Here is a 13804-nt window from a genome sequence, read left to right as displayed (position 1 = left end):
TCTGGAATTCTTTACCCTGCTTGTGTAACTAGATCATTTGGGGTATTTAAAGAGAAGGTAAATACATTTTCCTGAAAGATCAGGAAATTAGGGGCTATGAAGAACTGGCACAGAAGAGGAAATGAGGCCTGGGGCAGATTTGATCATATTGAACGGTAGGGAAACTTGAACAGCCAAATGGTGTACTCCTGTTCCTATTTTTTTGTGTTCTTGTATTATTAGAACAAACTAATGCTGTTAGGCTGCTTTCTGAAGCGTAGCTCTATTTTAAAGACTAGCCAGTGTTTGTCATGCATACTGGAGGTGCAAGAGACTGCTGATGCTGAAATCTAAAGCAAAAAAACTGCTGGGAGGGGAGGGTGAAGGTGGAGACAGCTGCTGAGGATGATAAGCGGGAGCACAAAGGCTACCAGTATTGGAATCTGATAAGGAAGACGATAATGGAAACCATTACAGCAGAGATGAAGGGCAGATGGAACCAGATGGGAGAGGGGATCTGCTTGGTGAAATATGTGGGTGGTAGGTGGATAGAACCAGGAGGAGAACACAAATGGGCAATTGGGTGGGGGGGGGGGGGGGGGGGGGGCGGTGAGCGCGGCATGGGATTGGGGACAAAACTGAGAGGACCAGAAGCAGATTGGAAGGAGAGAGAGATAACACGAGTAAGGGTTACCTAAAATTGGAACATTTGACATTCATAGCTTACCAGTCCTGATGCAGAATCTCAGCCCTAAACACCAATGATACCCTTACCCCGCAGAGTTCCTCCAGCAGTTTGTTATGCATACTGTTGACTTTATCATACAGTACCTTCAGCACACCAAGTTGGAACCATCCAGCACCCATTTTATTCCATTATACACTAATTCCATTTTATTTTCCCCACAATCCTTCCAATAGATTCTACCACCACCTACATTCTACAGGCTATTTGCAGTGATCAATCAACCAATCAACCCACACTTTCATAAGATTTCGGATGAAATCAGAGTATCCAGAGGAAACCCATGCTCTCAGATGGAGGACATGTAAACTCCACACAGTATTAGAGGTTAGAATTGAACCTGGGTTGCTAGAGCTGTGAGGTAGCAGCTCTACCAGCTGAGATGAAACACATGAAGTTAATTACTTGAGACGGTTTTGGTCTACAAAATGTGTTCCCTAAAATCATCAGAGGTGTTTTGATGGGCAGTGTTGCAATTTGTTGTTAAAATTCTCAGTTAATATATGGTTGTAAAATTGGTGATTACAGTTAGCAAAGGAAGCAGCACCAGAAACACAAAAAATTGCATGGTAGGAGGAAAGCCCAATCCACTAGGTTTGTCCCACACCACAATTCCTGGACTATCATGAAAGCTCTTGAGCTCTTTACTTTCACACTGCCAGCAACCTCCCACACGACCCGCACAATTACTGGTCCTCCTCAGATTATGAATGCCTGATTTATGAACATCCCATAGATATGAGCGAGCATTTGAGACACCAGTGGGATAGATGGGGATGGATTTGCTGGCTACTGTGGGGCTGCAGGCATCTTCTGCTGAGTGGGAATGAGGCATTTCCACATGCCTTCTCAAAACCACCCCTGACCCACAACAATCGAGGGCTGGGTTGAGTTGAGCTAAGCAGAGCTGAGAATACCAATCAGAATCACTGAGTCAATGAAGCTCTTCCCGAGCCTGTTCGCTCTCCAGTCACTGCTGTCTCTCTGATCCATTCCCACACACTGTTTTAGTTCATTTCTGACTTGTGAAGAGTTTGAGTTATGAACAGTTCTCAGGAGCAAAACCCCCTGTTGTAACCTGAGGACTGCCTGTAGTACACCAGTATAAATAGATCACAATTATTATGCATAAACAAACTGAGTTCAATATGATGTGCTAACTGGTCCAGCTGAGCACCCATTCTAAGCCTTGCTGATCTCTGGAATGAAACACCCTAATATCAGAATACTGTTTTGTGGTTTAAATTTGTTTCCCTTGTTCTCCCTGTCTGTTGAACTAAAATAAATTATTAATAGGCATGCCATTAATTATTTCACAAATCTTATCAGATCACCAAGGAATTCCTATTGCTCTAAATTAAATAGACTATGGCCTTAAAAAAAAATTATGGGCACCTAAGATTAAGCTGGGAACCATTCTTGTCGCTCTCTGCCAAACCTTCTCCAAAGCCTCTTTGCCACTAAAGAGAGGAAACAAAACTGGGCTCTGTACTCCAGATGTAATCTGACAAGCAGCATGTATGTCCTTTGATTTGTATTGATTGATTCTGTATTATGATCCAGCCACCGCCTCATTTCATGAACAAGAAAACAAGGGAAACACATTTAAACCACGAAGGAGGAGGAGTATTCTGATGTTGGGGAGTTTTCATTATAATGTACTTGGTCCTTTTAATCATGAGCCTTCAGCAGTGGCACCTGGAGTATTTTTTCTTTTCAAACCTTTTTCTGGATTCTCTGCAAATGATTCTGTTTTAGGGCCAAACAGCACAGTAACATTATTGAAGTTAAAAATAAAGAAAGCTACAGATGCTGGAAACAGAACAGTACAGCACAGGAACAAGCCCTTCAGCCCACGGTGTCTTTGCCGACCATGCCAATCTAACTAATCTGCCCGCACAACAGTCAGCTGGTCAGTCAACATCTCTTGAAAGCAAAATGGTTAGTGTTTCAGGTCCAAAACCCTTCATCAGAACTGGTAAATGGAGAAAACAAGTTAGTTTTTAGTAGCAGTGAAGGTGGGGTAAGAATGGGTTGAACAAAAGGAATATCTCTGATAAGAGGTGGCGAATTGTGCTAATGTGGCAGTTTGAATCAAATCATGCTTCCTTAAAGCCACTTTAATCCTCCCCCACTCCCACTCTAATCTATCTGTCTGTAGCCTCCTGCACTGTTATACCGAGGCACAAAGCAAACTTGAAGGAAAGTAACCTCATCTGATGCAGCCTGCAGGACTCCAAATTGAATTCCTCGACTTTAATTAACTCGCTCTTTCTGCCTGCATAAGAACTGGCCATTTCTGCAAATCATCTTGGACCTCGTACAATTCTCTCCTGGTTAAGCTAGCATAAATTCTGCCATGGTTTTCTGGAATACTGATTTTGGAAGTATATGTCATGATTAACTGTTGAAATTGTTTGAATGCTTTTATTCAAAATATGTTACTGAAGCATTGTATGTTTGTGAACTTTAGAACACGGTCTCGAGATGATCCAATGAACAGGCTAGAACGATCCAGAGACGTCAGCACATCTCGACGGTCTCCAGCAAGGCGAAGGGCCAGCAGGTCCCCCATTCGAAGGCGATCACGTTCACTCCTCAGGCGAAGTCGTTCTCCAAGGAGGAGAAGCCGATCTAGGAGGAGGTAAATATTTTGCATCTTGTCTGAAAATAATTAACTGTTTTAGATTAAATTGCAATTAAGGAAAAGTTTAATTTGGGAGAGCATATTCAATAAAACAAGAATTTTGATTTGATTGGTTTTGACTTGGTTACTTTGAGGTTGATTTTTTTTTCATTTTGTAAAAAAAAATGTGACATGCTTCATCAGGAAATTGTTTGAGGGATAAGCAGAATAAAACATTGACCAGAAAAACTGAATATTAAATTGTTTGAAGTCTGTTATAACTTTCTATTTTGCATTTGTCATTTTGGTGTGGATAAACATTTTCACAATCCTCCTTCATAAACCACAACTACTTTTGTTCTTTAATTCCTTAACAATATTTTTTTTATCCTTGATTTCATTATTAATTTTACTTTGTCTCCTTAATGGCCTGCTCCTTAATTTGACCACCACTTTCTGTGTAGTAAGTGCTTCCTGGAAAGTCATATGCACAACATCCATATGTTCCCCTCGGTGCAACCAGGAAGCTTACTAGTTGCTATTGCTGGGTGATATCCAGACTTGCAAGGCTAATGAAAGAACAAATTCCTTCTCAGTGAGCAAAAGGATTTCTTCCTTTCATGTCCCAATCTAAAGCTAAATATATTCCAGAAGGTGAGGGTGTGGAAATCCTTGGCAGCTCCTGTCACACTGATAGCTTATAGTATTTTAGCTGTCTCCTATTTGACAGCATCAATCTTGGATAGTTCAGAAAGTGAATCTGAGATCGCCTCTTTTACAAAGCTTATTGCTATCTTTACATGTGAGGCTTCAAGGGGAGATATTTACATCTCAACTGCAATATCTGGGGTACATTCAGTCTTGGACCCTTGGATTGAACACAGCTCACAAGCTTGGTTAATCAGCCAGTGGATCCTGATCATATCTTCTATGTGTACTTAAAACTACCAGTACCTTGCCTACTGCTACCATGCAGGGTATCAATTTATTATAATGCACTTGGTCCTGTAGTTCAAACATACAAGAACATAGGGGCAGGAGTAGGCCACCTGGCCCCTCAAGTCTGCCCTGTACTCAATATGATCATGGCTGATGTGTTGGTCTCATTTCTTCTGTGCCAGTTCCACATAGCCCTTCAGTTCCTTGACCTTTCAAATATTTATCTATCTCTACCCTAAATACATCTAATGATCTGGCCTTTAGGGCAGTGAATTTCAGAGGTCACTATCCTCTGACACAAGAAATTTCTACACTCATTTTAAATGACTGGCCCCTTGTAACGATGTCTCCTTGTTTGTGGAACAACAAATAGTCTGCTGGAAGAACTCAGCAGGTCAAGCAGCATCTGTAGGAGGAAAGGAATTGCCAACGTTTTGGATCAAAACCCTGCATCAGTCCTTGGGTGCAGGCCAAAGGGACCTGGTGATTTATCTACCTATAGCTCCATGAGTTTCTCTAATACTTTATCCCTTGCACTTAAGATTGTTGCAAGTTTTTCCCTGTTACCTCAAATTAGCCCATCTTTTATCTTAATATTTGTAGTTTCCTCCATGGTGAAAACGGATGCAAAAAATCGATTCAACATATCTGCCACTTCCTTGTTTCATGTTATTAATTCACCAGCCTTGTTCTCTAGAGGTCCCACACCTAGCTGCTGCCTTCTCCCTGTTTATATAACCATATATTCTCTTACTGTTCACTTTGATTTTACATGCAAGTTTCTCTTGAAATCAATTTTCTCTCTTAAGACCTTTATAGACTTTCACTGCTGGATCCTAAAAGCTTCCCAGTCCTCAGCCCTACCACCAGTCCATGCCACTTTATATATTTTGAATTTCAATTTAATATTATCCTTGACATCCTTTGTTAACCACAGATTGTGCCTCTTTCTCATGGAATCCCTCTTTTCAATTGGGATAAATTCTTGCTGAGTATTATGGACCAGCAGTTTGAATATCTGCCACTGTTCATCTACTGACCTGTCTCTTAGCTTACTTTCCCACTCCACCCACGACAACTCCACCTTCATACCATTAAATTCATGCCCTTATTTCAGTTGAAGACACTAGTTTTAGTCCTGTGGTGTTCATCCTCAAAATGCATCTGGAATTCTATTATATTATGTTCACTTCCTCCTAAGGGATCTTTTAACCACAGGATCTCTTGGTACACATGACCAGTATAAAATAGCCTGTTCCTCCATAGGTTCTGTAACATACTGCTCGAAGAAGCAATCCCTGGTGCACTCCACAAAGCAAGCAAGCCCCTGTACTTTTTAAAACAAAAGGGGGAGAAATCTTCAGGCTGGGGAGAGCCAAACAAAGAAATGGGGAGGGGAGACAGCAGCTTCCATCCCATCCAAGAGGAGATGATGAGGAAGACTGTCAGATCTGGGTGGTCTCCCAGCAATGATCCCCACTTACTGCCAACCATGGCATAGCCCTGGGTCCCACATCTCAGTGCTATGCAGCCCGGGCCAGCTCAACACCAGATCTTCCAGATATCTTTTTCATTGGTGGCTTACTCCACACCGACCCACGTGGTGATGAGATTCTTTTAATCCTTTCATTGCTTTTGGAGTGCCAGCAGAGGTCCGAGCCCTCAACTACATTCCCAGCACAACAGCAGGGAGGGCAGGGAACACAGCAGCATTGTCACTAATTCATCTCCGTGTTACCCTCCATTAATGCACTGTTTCATGGAAGGCATTCTTCACTTGTATGATCCAATCTGTCACTGATGCAGCACCTCCTTTTCACCATTGTAGCATACTTTCCAGTTCACCATATCAGGAGAAGGTTCAAGAAACAAAACTATTGGTGGCAAGATCAAGTCTTTCCACAGGAATGAAGGGCAGGTACACATTTCGTCGACCTGAAACGTCAACGCTCTTTCCATAGACGCTGCCTGATTTGAGTGTTTCCAGTATCTGATTTTCATTTAGTGGTACAAAGTGTAAATTAATAATGGCCAAAAAGATCAGAAAGCTAACAAAGTTAATAGCCTATGTACTGCTTATCTTGAGACTTTAATTTCTATCGGAAAATCTTTTGAAATGCTGCATTTGTTTATTTAGAAAGTGTTTAGCATGGAGTTTTTCTTGATCTGATTGTTACTATGTATGGCCTCTGAAGATTTCATACTACATGTTTAGTGGCTCATAAGAGTTTAAATCATACAGATCTTTGTTCTTTTAGTGACTCACACAGAACTTAATACACAGCATTCTTCATTTGGCACATTGAGTGAAAGCCTGCCTTAACATTGGTCTTAAATTCATTTGGTGTCTCAGAGAGAAAGTTAACACCATACTTCATTCATTCTTTTAGTGGCTCACAGAGATAAAGTTGGCTCACACCTTTGTTTTTTATCCACTCTTCTCTCCCAGGTCTTTGGATAGAGACTGGAATCGGAGAAGCAGATCTCGTAGAAGGCGATCCAGGTCACGAGGTCGGCGTAGACGTAGAAGCGGAAGTAGAGACAAAGAAGATAAATTTAAAGGAAGCCTTTCTGAAGGCATGAAAGTTGAACAGGAATCTTCTGATGAAAAGTAAGAAACTTTGTTTTAAAGTATTCTGTGATAAGATAAAGGACTGCATGTATTTAAGAAAAGAACGGAATTATTTTAATCTATTAGTAAGTTGAAATACCAGACGTGTCAGCAGGGAGCTCCTTAAGAGCAATGGTCATTGCTGAAAGGTGCATTAGGAAAGGTCACCACCAGTTGTATGCAAAGCTTATACTTATGGAATACTAAATGTATTGCCATGAATTTTTTCGATTTGATTTCTCCTAATTTCATCACTTGAAGAGGGGGTCAATAGTAAACCATATTGTCTCCAATTTTAAATAAAAGAAGCAAATATGCATGTCAAGCAAGAGCAAAATGTGAGAATTGTTGGGTTGTTAAATTAGTATTAGCAATGATGCATTTTTAAAAGCAGTGGGAACTAACACTGTAGATAATTTTCTTTCTGTTTATAGTCTACTATTTCATCCTTTTTTATTCTTGCAATGTATGCCTGGTTTTATGAATGGCTTTCTTTAGTTTATATGATGAAGTGTAGTCGACGCAGACATCAAAAGGGTCATGTTTGAGCATCCTTTCAAATTCTTTGAAGGATGAAAGATAGATAGGAGTAATGTAATTGGATTTTTAAAAGATTTCAGGAAAGCTACTATGATTAAAGTTGACTATGTTGAAGTCAGTGACAAGTAGCAGAATAAATTACAAGCTGCCTATAGAACATGGACTAGGGTAATGGGTAGCTGTTGAGTTTTTCAGAAGGTGGGAGGGTGGTGTTGCATGAGGATCAGTGATTGGGACATTGTAGTTCATAAACTATTTGCATAAACTCTGTGGGTTCTGAATCAAAAGCACAGTTCCAAAATTTGTGAATGACTTTTAATCGATGCAGCAATTCCAAGGAAGACTGCAACAAATTGCCTTAATTAACTTGAAGAATGGGAAACTTATTGGCAAATGTATTTCAATATAGGCAAGCATGAGGTGATACATTTCAATAGAAAGACTTTGGAGGCTGCATCATCCTTGGAACATTTGAGTGGTTACTGATACTCAAACCAGTAAAAGTTGAAGCACAGGTTTAAAAAGATCATTAACACACAAGTAAATGGATAGAATTAAAATGTGACATTGAACTTTGTAGAACTAGGAGTTAAACCTCAAGTTGTTCCTTAAAACTTCATGTTCTGAAGAGAATGGAGAAACACTGGAAAATTAGTTAGTTATACCAGAACTGAGAAGTTATATTTATCAGGAAAGGTTCAAAAATCAGGAGCTCTTTAGAAAAGAAAATACTGAGGAGTGTTCTCTGATGCAGCTGTGAGATTTCAGCTAAAATACAATGTACAGACAGCTCTGGTCACCACATTAGAGGATGGACATGATGGGACTTGAGAGAATACAAAGGAGATTTATGAGGTTGTTGCCAGAGCTGGAGAATTTTAACTATGATGAAAGGTTGGTTGGGTTTGGGTTTTCTCTGGAACAAAGACCGAGAGAAGATTTAGTAAAGATGTTTAAAATTGAGAGGCATAGACACGGTAAACAAGCAGGACATATATCGCCCAGTAGCGAGGTCAATATCTAGGAGTTATAGATCCCAAGTTAATTAGCTGAAGAATTAGAGAAGAATTTAGGGAAGATTTATTTTCAGTCGGAGAATAATAAGTCTGTAACTTACTGCCTGTAAGGGCAGTTCAGGCAAAATGCCTCCGGGTGTCTTTGAAATATTGTGAAATGGGATTGTTATGGTACACAGAGAAAATATTTCCAGTTTTAGAGAAGTGGTCATAAAGGTGATCACCAATAAATTGAATAATGGATTTATGAAGAATGTGTTTACCCAGTTTTAAGCCCAAGTCATTTTATGATGTCTGATTAAATTTTTGTACATTTTTGACTCTAGTCTGGAGGATTTTGATGTAGAAGAGGAAGATGAAGAAGCTGTTATTGAACAAAGGCGCAAAGAGAGACAGGCAATTGTTCAGGTATGGTTTCGGGCTTTAAATTCATACTTAAAATAGAAAATACTTCAGTTACCTGAGTTTTGGCTAGAAATGGTACATGAAGTTCATAAAAGCAAGCCATTTAAAACAACACCCATGTTTTAGTAATATAGCATCTTCAGGTGTACAAGTTACACCAGTTTGCAATCACACTGTCCACCCCTCTGAATCCCTTCAAATAAGTTCCTGAAAAATCAACATGCAGTGGATTTTGCTCTCTTTCCTTGGGATATTTTATTCATTGAATTACTCTGCAATTCTAAACATAGGGCACAAGAAAGTGGGGTGCTATTCAATGCCAGCATGTTCCATCTTGTTCTTTTGCTTTATAGGTGTGGATGAACTACAGATTGGTATGTGGGGAAGCAATTACTAAAATTTTCCATTGAATACCATTTTTTTCAAAGTTACTACAAGCACAGGAGCAGGCCATTCAATCTAGCGGGTTTATGTCTGCTTCAACTACACAAAGCGAGCATGAGTTCCTTGGGCCTTCCAATAGGTTTTGGTGTAAATTAATCTCTTTTGGTAGCTGTGGAGACCACTGGAAACAATATCTGCACATAAACCCTTTCAACATGTTAGAGCTGCATCAGGTCCCCAATTATCCATTATGCTGAGAGCACCAGCCTGCTCATTCTTGGTTCGTTCCATCTTCTCAAAACGGTTGACATCCTTGAAAAATTTTCCTGCACCTTCTCGATGTTATAATATCCTTCTTGCAGTACATGGATTGGAATTCCACATGATATGCTCAACTTTTATGTACTCATGTCTCCAGATCAATAGTGTAGCCCTCTGGATACTAGTCATGAAATAAAGGGTCCTAAATTACCTGTCAGATTTTGCATTCCTTTGTAAAAATGTATAAGAGCCTGAATACTTAGTTTGCTTTCTTATTGATTTGTTACTTCAGTTTAAAACTCTTCAGTTTGCTCGCAATTTTAAGTTATTGGAATGTTAAGTTTATGTGGAGTTTGATTCTCTTGTATAGCAGTAAAATGTGTAAGTTGAATCATGTTTTGTATATAGATGAGACTGGGCAATTTTACATTACACATTAGCAATGAAGTGATTGTGATTAATCTTGAACAGGAATTAAGGATGAATATAACATTTATATAAAAAAATTAGTGCATTGATCTGAAAATAATTCTTCATCTGCATTGCAGAAATATAGAAACCCAAATGAAGACAGCAACATGTCTGGATTGTCTGAACCAAATAGTCCTCAGAGTAGTACACGGAGCCGTTCTCCCTCTCCTGATGATATTCTCGAGCGAGCTGCAGCTGATGTCAAGGAGTACGAAAGGGAGAACATTGACACTTTTGAGGCTTCTGTCAATGCCAAACGAAACCTTATGGCACTTGAGCAAAAAGAAGGTGTGATTCAGCAATTGAATTATTGTAGTGCTAATTACTTTTGGGCATTTGAATGTTTCCTCTTTTAGTTTGATCTTCCAGCTCCATTTTCAAGTTGAAATTTATGTTGCTTACTTTATCTCTCAAAAATTAAATAGTTATTAGTTGAATTATATTTTTCCAACTAACTCTGTCTTCATTACTAAAATATGCTGGCTATTTGCACTGATTCCAAGGGGACCAAGTGTACATTACATTAAGTATGAGCTGAGACAGTGAGGGAATGTTAAAGTGTGAGGTATCTGCAAGCCCAAATCCCCTCGAATTTAAATTTGTATACCACTTTAAACAAAGGTTGATAGTGAGCTGTCAAGAGTGGAACCTTAGCTAATTTTCTGCTCCCCAGTCTAGGAGTATTGAGACAAAAGTTCTAGTCCTCTTTTCTATTACCTAACCCTAGCTGAGGTCAATAACTATGTACAGACTTAGAATCAAAGATGGTACCAAATAAACATTTTTGGTCATTATGAATCTGTTAATATTATTTTGCCTATCCCTCATCCATGCCCTTGTCACTTTAAGATGACTATCCCAGTGGTCTCCTGGTAGCCTTCCATTTAACACAATCCAAAGCCTTTTCCCAACTCGGAGTCCTATTTATCCATCATCCCCATGCTTTCTGACTTGCTCTGGCTCTTAGTCTGGTGAACTTAAAATCCCATCTTCATGTTCAGGTCTCTCCATGGTATCCCTCCTTATCTCTGAGATATCTCCCAGGGAATGCAAAGATCTTGCAGAATCAAAATAAATTTATGGCACAGAAGGAGCCCACTGTGCCTCGTTTGGTGGGGAGAAAAAAACTACCTGGCTTAATCCCACTTTCCAACATTGGGTCCAATGACCTCATCTTAGAGATCTTCAAGTTAACATCCCTGTATTGTGGGAAGACACCACTCTTTCAGGCAGGTAGTTCCAGACCTTGACCAGTTCTGGGTGAAACAGATCTTCCTCTAGTCTAATCCTTCCACTGGTTACTTTAAAACAATGGCTTCACGTTATCGACCCTCCGTTAAAGGGAATGGGATCTACTTCTTTACTCTACATGGGTCCCTCATAGTTTTATACACCTCACTTAAGTATCCCCTCAACTACTTCTGTTCCACAGTAAATCCTGGTTTATCCAGTCTTCCCTTGCAGTTAAATATTTTCCAGTCCTTTCAACGTTCTCTTAAATACAGGTGTCTTAATATGCACATTGTACTGCAGTTGTACAGGGAATGTAGACTGCAGTATCTGGAACTGGAGACTTGCATTTGATTTCATGATGGTGTGCACCAAATAAAGTCTGAGAGAGGAACCAGTGGATAAGTGCACAGTAGGAACACAGGCCTTTCTGACCTAGTATCTAGGGATAATGCAGCTTTCACACTGCCACTGGTCCTTGGGTTAAAGTAGTCTGGTTGCCCTGGTGATTAGGGAGGAGCCCTGGAGAGACCAAATGGCAGCAGGAGAGGGCCAGTAGTGAGATAGTGGGGACTGGTGGGCAAACAAGATTAAGGGAAGCAGGGGATTAGAGCAGTGGGGTGGGGGAAGAGGACATATTTGTGTCTGCTTGCGTGATTGGATAGTGCACATCTGGTTAGGGTATAAGCACGTACATGTCCGTGTCCATGTGTACGTTAAGCCCATGGTTTCCAACTATCTTGTATTTCCTTGCCATTGGATCAAAACCATGTAGCTGGTTTGTAATGGCCAACGCACATTAAAAGAAATTGCACATTGGCATCCTGCACTGTGTGGAAACAAGTTATCCTTGAATTGAAGGGACTGCTTAAGAGGAAGCCATCACTGAAAAGATTATGGTTTTACGAAACTCTACTCTCGGCCTATCCTACCTACAGGAGGTTTGCCATTCAATGAATAGTAATGTTTAATTTGAGAAATAAAGTGGGAAATAAAGAGGCTTTAATAATAAGATGCACACCTATATGTGACTTCTTCTAAAACCTAGCATTCAGGTTTGTCCACATGATTCACCAAAGTGTCTAGTTTACCAAGTGTTAACCAGGTACCAGCAGTCAAACTGCAACATTGATTCATCAGTCACGGATGTTGTTGAAGGGCCAAGATGATTGTCCAGGCTATTGCCCTCTGCCACATTGTTCATCCTCTTGGGTGGCTTGGTGAGCTGTGTGTTGGATATTTTCATGAAGCATAAGCAAAGCAGTTATTTAGGGTGAATCTAACCATGTAGCCTTTGATAGTCTTCCCTCCCTGTCCAAGTTGCACTTTACATCAAACAGACTGCTTGAACTAAATTAACATAAAATGAAATTAAGTTGAATTGATTTAGCACTTTAGGAATTAAACACTGTAATCACTATTCAAGAGAGCACAATAATGAAGTTTCAGTAAAAATTATGACAACTTTTTTTTTGTTTAAAGACATTGTTTTAAACCAGTGATAGTGTAAATGTATCCATTTTTTTAAATCATTTGGAAGTTGCAGTCTGCAACATAACACTGTTTTTGTTGTCCAGCAAACAGGATAATAAATGAAAATCAAAAAACTGTAGATACTGAAAATCTGAAATAAAAATAAACACTGGAAACACTCAGCAGGTCAGGCAGCATCTGTGGAAAGGAAAACAAAGTACTTACTGATAAAGGATCTTTGACATGAAGTGTTAACTGTTTCCCTTTCCACAGATGCTACCTGACTAGCTTAGCATTTCCAGGAAAGTATGTGTCTTGTTTTATTCTCCTTGATGTGTACTTCCAAAATGTATGTGGTGGCGTGGGGAGCTGGAAGAATCAGTGGGTGGGGAGAAGGTTTAATTGTAAATGTGTGGAATCCTGTTTTTCCTGTGTTTAGTGATGAATTGTACCTTTCTGAAATGTTTGTTATATTTAAAGTTCTGGACAGTGATGACTGAAATGAGTTAATTCTTTCATATAGGAGCTGCTTTGAAGAAGCCAACTGTTCCAGATATGTTTACAGAATCTGATGACATGTTTGCTGCCTATTTTGATGTATGTATGTCCTACTATTATAAAGGTCCCATGTTAAAGGCAATTCAGGATGATTTCACTCTGCCTTGTTTTTACTTAAAATGTGTATGGTAAATAGCAATGCGGTTTTGTGTTTAGTTTAATTTGTTTATCAATTCCTACCTATTGCTTCAAATATATATTAACTATTTTGTTCAACAGACTTTTTACAGTGATTGATATCTGGAACACCCTGCCAGCGAAGGTGGTGGGATCAGATGTATTTGCTGCATTAAGGGTATTTAGACAGACACTTAAATAGGTTCTGTCCTAATGTGGGTAGATGGGCAAAAAGGTCGACATGGATGTAGTTAGCTGAAGGGCCTGTTTCTGTCCTGTACAACTCTGACTCTATGACTTTTGACGCACATATTATAAATCCTATTTAGACAAGATGTTTACTGCTCTTGAAGTTGGTGGTATAGCCTGTAGATCGTGGGTTCAATTGTAAATAACATCAAGGTTCAACATGGTTGCTTCATAACAGAAGAATAATTAAACTGTTGGGT

At 39.6% G+C, this 13804-nt stretch overlaps 1 protein-coding gene across 5 annotated transcripts in view; it reads left to right on the top strand.

Moving 5' to 3' along the window:
- The window catches only part of prpf4bb (pre-mRNA processing factor 4Bb), a 70639-nt gene that overhangs the window by 25229 nt on the left and 31606 nt on the right, over window positions 1-13804 (top strand). For all 5 annotated transcript variants that reach the window (XR_007956399.1, XR_007956400.1, XR_007956401.1 and 2 more), the window contains exons 3-7: window positions 3198-3368; window positions 6739-6900; window positions 8783-8864; window positions 10055-10265; window positions 13204-13277. Coding sequence is in view for 1 of the 5 variants with exons in the window: in XM_052016663.1 (XP_051872623.1) it covers window positions 3198-3368; window positions 6739-6900; window positions 8783-8864; window positions 10055-10265; window positions 13204-13277 (700 nt within the window). In the remaining 4 variants the exon portion in view is untranslated. The remainder of the gene's footprint in view (window positions 1-3197; window positions 3369-6738; window positions 6901-8782; window positions 8865-10054; window positions 10266-13203; window positions 13278-13804) is intronic.

The sequence above is a fragment of the Pristis pectinata genome, chromosome 5 (genome assembly GCF_009764475.1).
Source record: "Pristis pectinata isolate sPriPec2 chromosome 5, sPriPec2.1.pri, whole genome shotgun sequence".
Taxonomy (NCBI): domain Eukaryota; kingdom Metazoa; phylum Chordata; class Chondrichthyes; order Rhinopristiformes; family Pristidae; genus Pristis; species Pristis pectinata.
Note: the sequence above shows the minus strand (reverse complement) of the source record. Positions and strands in the feature narration are given on the sequence as shown.